The sequence below is a fragment of the Eurosta solidaginis genome, chromosome 5 (genome assembly GCF_040869045.1).
Source record: "Eurosta solidaginis isolate ZX-2024a chromosome 5, ASM4086904v1, whole genome shotgun sequence".
Taxonomy (NCBI): domain Eukaryota; kingdom Metazoa; phylum Arthropoda; class Insecta; order Diptera; family Tephritidae; genus Eurosta; species Eurosta solidaginis.
In genome coordinates this window covers 269,756,691-269,763,707 of record NC_090323.1, presented here as the reverse complement: position 1 = coordinate 269,763,707, position 7,017 = coordinate 269,756,691, and the positions used below count along the sequence as shown (strand labels likewise).

General features: G+C 37.2%; 1 protein-coding gene across 1 annotated transcript; it reads left to right on the top strand.

Annotated features, from left to right (window-relative positions):
* Positions 1–6,144: 6,144 nt before the first annotated feature.
* Positions 6,145–6,676, top strand: LOC137251832 (uncharacterized). Its single transcript, XM_067786721.1, has 2 exons — positions 6,145–6,294; positions 6,359–6,676. The coding sequence occupies exons 1-2, from the start codon at positions 6,244–6,246 to the stop codon at positions 6,578–6,580; spliced, it is 273 nt and encodes a 90-aa protein (XP_067642822.1). The 5' UTR covers positions 6,145–6,243; the 3' UTR covers positions 6,581–6,676.
* The last annotated feature ends 341 nt before the right edge of the window (positions 6,677–7,017 follow it).

Sequence of the window (7,017 nt, the reverse complement as noted above, 5' to 3'; positions counted from 1 at the left end):
CAAGATTCCAAGGGCTGTTGATTTCGCCTTGTAGAACTTTTTCATTTTCTTCTACTTAATATGGTAGGTGTCACACCCATTTTACAAAGTTTTTTCCAAAGTTATATTTTGCGTCAATAAACCAATCCAGTTACCATGTTTCATCACTTTTTTCGTATTTGGTATAGAATTATGGCATTTTTTTCATTTTTCGTAATTTTTGATATCGATAAAGTGGGCGTGGTTATGGTCAGATTTCGCCCATTTTTTATACCAAGAAAAAGTGAGCTCAGGTAAGTACGTGGGCTAAGTTTAGTAAAGATATATCGGATTTTGCTCAAGTTATTGTGTTAATGGCCGAGCGGAAGGACAGACGGTGGACTGTGTATAAAAACTGGGCGTGGCTTCCACCGATTTCGCCCATTTTCTCAGAGAACAATTACCGTCATAGAATCTATGCTCCTACCAAATTTGAGAAGGATTGGTAAATTTTTGTTCGACTTATGGCATTAAAAGTATTCTAGACAAACTAAATGAAAATGGGCGGAGCCACGCCCATTTTGAAATTTTCTTTTATTTTTGTATTTGGTTGCATCATATCATTACTGGAGTTGAATTTTGACTTAATTTACTTATATACAGTAAAGATATTAAATTTTTTGTTAAAATTTGAATTAAAAAATTTTTTTTTTTAAAAAGTGGGCGTGTTCTTCATCCAATTTTGCTAATTTTTATTTAGCACATATAGAGTAATAGTAGTAACGTTCCTGCCAAATTTCATCATGATATCTTCAACGACTTCCAAATTACAGCTTGCAAAACTTTTAAATTACCTTCTTGTAAAAGTGGGCGGTGCCACGCCCATTGTCCAAAATCTTACTAATTTTCTATTCTGCGTCATAACGTCAACCCATCTACCAAGTTTCGTCGCTTTATCTGTCTTTTGTAATGAGTTATCGCACTTTTTCGGTTTTTCGAAATTTTCGATATCGAAAAAGTGGGCGTGGTTATAGTCCGATATCGTTCATTTTAAATAGCGATCTGAGATGAGTGCTCAGGAACCTACATACCAAATTTCATCAAGATACCTCAAAATTTACTCAAGTTATCGTGTTAACGGACGGACGGACGGACGGACGGACGGACATGGCTCAATCAAATTTTTTTTCGATCCTGATTATTTTGATATATGGAAGTCTATATCTATCTCGATTCCTTTATATATGTACAACCAACCGTTATCCAATCAAACTTAATATACTCTGTGAGCTCTGCTCAACTGAGTATAAAAAAAAAAAAGTAAAACATAATAACAATCAAACACTAATTAATTGATTCTTTCTTTCTCTACATCTAAATATGTATATGTTATCATATGTATATGTACGTTGTACATTTGTCACTGTATTATTATTGACCTCACTGGAGATCAATAATACAAGTCAAACTCCCATTGTTAAATAATTTGCTTATTGTTCTATGAATAGATTGCAAATATATATATTCAAAAAAAAAAAATAAAATAAAATAAAATAAAAACCAGACCTATAGGCCAAAAAAAACCTGATATGAGGTTTTGATACGAGAGGGATAGAGCTTCCAATTTTGTGGGTTTCATCAATTATTAAGAGATGAACCCTCATTTTGCTGCACAGTGTAATATATGTGATGTGAGTACAAGTTATTTACTTGCTGATGACCTCTGATTTAAAACTCAAGAGTTTACCAAGAATACGACACTCTTATGAATACCATGCAGTCACACTGAATCCTATATTGCCATCATTTTTTTGGCCAACCCACACATCTAATAGATATACGTGAATTTCCTCGAAAAAGCACCAAACAAAAGCAAATGAGTGGACTTGCGTCTCTTCAGACAAAGCTCTGCTCCACGTATCATAAAATTACTGAGGGAATCTCGAAGTTTGAGAGCATGCTCGGGTTATGTCTTGCACGTAGATGACCCGTCGGTAGATTGATGTATAGGATTGGTGAATCCGTGTGCGAGAAGACACAGGTCGCGGATTGATGGATATATAGCCAGGTCATTCATCTGGTGGTCTGGCGCCATAGGAACTGCAGCGGCGGATGCACCCGTATTTAGGGGAAGAGGGCGGTCGGATCTAGGTTTCCACATGATCAATCTCCGGGCACACTAAAAGTGGTGTGTCCGAGATCACTAACAGATCAAAAGATGTGGTCTGTGGAATACAAGGTAATTACTTCTGTTCACGCAAAATGTTTGCGGTACAGGCTTACCTGATCGTAGGTAGCACTTTGATGATCTATGAAATGCATGTTTCTACTTAAGCCTAAGTCGTTATAAACAGTTTGAGAAATTTGCGCACTCGTGATTAGGCGACAGTCGCGCGAGTGAAATGCATGTGATTATTTGCATTTCGTCTGCGCATTCTCGTACGCTTCTCGATCGCGGTAACAGTCGGGCCCTATATAGTGAATGTGGGGTGGTGATGCTACTAAATAATTGGGATGCTACTGAAAGCGGTATTACGAATGGAAAAATAACGATAATTTATTACGAACGACCGATAAGGTGATGAAACTTGATGCGTGGGTTGAGTTTATGACGACAAATAGAAATTTGTTAAAATTTTGAAATACGGGCGTGGTACCGCCCACATTTTGAAGAAGAAAATTTGAAAGTTTATCAATCAAAATCCATTCAAGATGTTATCTTAAAGTTTTTGGCAAGCAGGTTGTCCTTGCTATTATATGCATTTTATGAAAATTAACAAAATCTGTGGACGAACACGCCCACTTTAAAAAATTTGGTTTCAAAGCCTAATCGTATCAAAAAATTTAATATCTTTGCGGCATTAACTAAATTATATTGATATTTCATCTCAGTAGTGGTAGCAAAGTACCAAAATTTAAAAATTTTTGGAAAAGGGGCGTGGACCTGACAAATTAAAAACCCCTTTTACATACCAAAGAAAATGGAAAATGTTCTCAATTAAATAATTACATGGCGATCGGAAGATGTATGAAATAGGAATCTCTCCCGATTTGTTTGCTGCTACCCATTCAATATTTTACAACTACAAATTTCTCTTGTGTCGTTTCTCTCTCTATATGTGTATGTACGTATAACTTTTATAACTACATTCGTGAATAAAATTAAGCACTCACATGAATTTCATAATATCAATTAAATTATACAAGTCAGGTAGCTGCATTAAGATTAATTAATTCATAATGAGAACTATTAAAGCTTGTAAATGAAATGAGTTTCACTAACTACAGGCTTACGCCGATCATTTTATTGGCGGCGGCGGCGTAGGCTCTATTATATACCGGTACGCCGGTAGTCTTACTTTAAAAAGCTTGATTTTTCTATTTAAAAAAATAATATTTATGAGAGGTTTTATTTGTATGTATTTAAGGAAATCAACGTGTTGGCTATTTCGGAAAGACCCGGAGTTTTTGCCTCAAGATCTCGCAGACCGTTCAAAAATTTTCAGGAGTAGCTACTTGCCGAGGGATTGTCCCTCGTTCATTTACTCCAGAGAGGCTTCGAAACTAACCCCGGTCTTTGGAATTGGTACTGCCACGTCTGCTGAAAAGAAATAGAGATACATAAAATAGTCACACTTTTGTCTGTATATCTCGTGGAAAGCGTAGTTTCACCTAGGGTTAACTCATAATCGTCGCGAACACAATTTCTTTAAATCATTTGTAGCTCCTTGGAAGTCACACACAAAGGCGGCTTACGGTTGCTATTATTGGTGTATTAATACGCATGACTCTCGATGCACAGGTCGCCTCCATTTTTTTCGACTGCTTTTAAGAGCTACAATTCCCGATGTGCGAACAGTAGCAATCCCGACCAACAGTCGCTACCACGCCTCCTGACCTTTACACCATATGCCAGCACAGAAGCTATAGGACTGCGACTTCGAACTCATACCTTCGTCGACGTCACTTTCCTAGAAGCTCTAGGTGTAGTTCCGAAGACTTTTCAACAGATGCTTTTGTCGCGCCATGCTGCCGAGCTACACCATAGAAACATCTTGAAACGTTAGGGAGTGACTATTCGGCAAAGGATGCCGCCCTCGAAAGCATAAGCAGTCTAAGTGGAAGTCATTGGGTAACTCATGGTTGAAAATCGTATAATCCTCGGCACATCTACATAATTAAAATTGTACAAGGACCCTAGATAAAATTTTTATAACGTAGACCAAACTTTGCAGATGTTTGTGTTCACAACATTGATTTCAATAGTCTTCGTTAAATTAAAACGAAATTTTAGAATGAAAGTCGACCGATTTTAAGTTGAAAAATGTTAACTGCTGTTTTCCGGCCTTATAATATAAGAGCTCATTATGGATGACCGCGTAGCTTCAGTTTTCCGACTAGTTCGACTGTAGTGGACAGTTAGGTTAGTAGCACACACGGTCATTAGTTCGACTGTTTTGGGAAAGCTTTTGCTTCACCACTATGAGTGTTCTTGCCAAGGACAAAGCCTCACCTGGTAAATATATGTGCCTGCGTATTCACATTGCTAAAAGGAGCCGTAACGTGTAGGTGATATTTAAACACGGGTGATAAGCTATAACCAATGTGATTCTCTCCAGGGAACTAGTTATGGATAGGGCCGCCAACTTTAGGAAATTTCAAACCGGGAGACTTGGGTGTTGAAGGATGAAGTGTTAAAATTAAAATTAACATTTCAGACGCTATTGTATAGTTTCGCAAATAAACAACAGGTGTGTGAATGTAAGCCCAAGTAATTTTTCAAACCATTCTCATACGAACATACCTCAACTTAAGTATGAGTTAAGAATCATTTCAAAGAAGTGTTTATGGGAAGGATTTTGCTTCGCTGATTTTGCTTATTCTTTTAGTTAATCGCAATATAAAATTTTTTTAAAAATCTGCACCTTTTTTTGGTATTTTGCTTTTTTTTAACAACTTGAGGACAATTTGAAAACATGGTCGCCTTGGGTCATTTTATTTGAATTCATTGTTCATTATTAATTTAAAAAAAAAAAATATGTAAAGTATAATATATAATAAAATAAATTTATGTATTTTTAATTAGCGAGCTTTGCTCATATTGCTTTATACAATGGTTTTTGTAATTGATATTAAAGAAAAATTGTAAGTTTACAAACGGCGATGGTTACTAGGATATGTTTCTGAATTTCACTTCTTCATCAGCTAGCTTTTCGGGAGCTGAGCGTTGAACTCGAATCTCCAACATTCATATCAGTGCAAGCCTTTAGCTGCTAAGCCATGTGAATGTCCCGTTGTTCGCTGTACAATTGGTCTCTAAGAGTTTCCTTAGGAATAAACTACATACAGAGTGTATGTGCCTACATGGTGATCAAAAGGAATAAAATAAATTTATTATATAACTTTTCTTTTAGTGTTTTGTTTTAGTAACTTCGTGAATTGAGTGATGCAAAGTGCGTGTTAAGCTGACATCGAGAACGCCAGTTTTTTTTTTTTTTTTTGAACAGTTAGAAAGAGCTAAATTTCGCAATTAGTTTCTTCTAACTGGCAGTGATGCGCATCCGTTGATACCACTTTCGACCATATCCGACCAATTTTCGACATGAACAATAAATGGTCTAAACAGTCTTAAAGGAGTAGAAAATATAGTAACGCCAAAAAGAGAGTAGATACCTACTCTCTTTGTTTTTGATATTCGGCGTGCGAAAATCGACTAAAATCGGCGTCGGCGGCGGCATTTATCGCCGGCGTATATCTCTATCACTAACAACGTGGCTAAGATAAAATCACTAATTGGCAATTGCACATCACATCAGCGAAATGCAAATTCATGTTCGTGTTGTTCGGTTGTCGATCGTCCCACCGTGCCATCGAGCCATCGTGTTGCACGCCAACAAATAAAATCATTAACCAAATACATGTAAAACAAAGTAATTACATTAATTACGCAGCGATGACATCTTACGATAGCAAATGAAGCCATAAAGTAATAAGTATCAATTACAAAAACCAGTAATAAGGAACAATTAAATTGTTTTTGGGATTAATTGAATAACCATTTGACACAATTTAACGCCAAACAATGCAATTTGAAAAACCAACATGCAACAACAATCAAACACTAAAAATGTACAAGATTTGTTTGATATTCATCCGGGATGTACATAATTTTTACACATTCAAATATGAGCTCGCTGGGATGTGAGTAGACGTAGGCCGGCGGTATAAATATGTCGCAACTTTCGTTCTAGTAAATAGTTTATAAAAATCAATTCACTACGAGCGATGATGATGAAGCTTAACTTGGTAATATTCACGGTATTCCTGGTGATTTTGGTGAGTTTTGACATAAATTGGCATGTGCGGTCCTTAAAACCATTAGCCTTTTTCCTTTTAACAGATTAATAGCTGCGCAAATGCGCAAGGAGGCGATGGTGGTGGCCAAGCCGGTGCGGGTGCCGGCGCCAGTATGAGCATGGGTGCTGGTGTGGGTGGTGGTGCTGGAGGTGGTGCAGGTGGTGAGGGTGGAGCAGGAGGTGGCGCAGGTGCAGGATTTGGTGTTGGATTCAGCGCTAGTGCAGGTGCTAATGGTCAAAGTGGCGGTGGTGCTGGCAGGCGCTGAGTATTTAATTGCACATTTGAATCTTGATTTGTTTTCGGATATATGCAAATGTAAATTAGAACAACACAAATAAAGACAGTCTTCCAAAGCTGAAAATTTTTTTTTTTTTTTTTTTGATAATTGGCGCTCTTTCATTCCCATCTATTCCCATATGCCCTGGGACCAAATATAGATGTATGCTTTTCCCGTCCCGATTCTATACAGGGATTGCTTACACTCTTACACACTTTTAGATGCTGTACTATGCGAGATTATTGCATTAATTGGTGCTTGGTTGTCAATATAAAAGGGCGGCGGTAATATCAGCTCTGTTTCGGGTATTATCATCAAGCAACTGCTCCGGCCGTTCGAAGAGGTAATTACAAAACTCACGGTTATGCATATGACGTTCAGTAGTAATAAGTGGCAAAAACTTACCAACAATTAAATCTCTAATG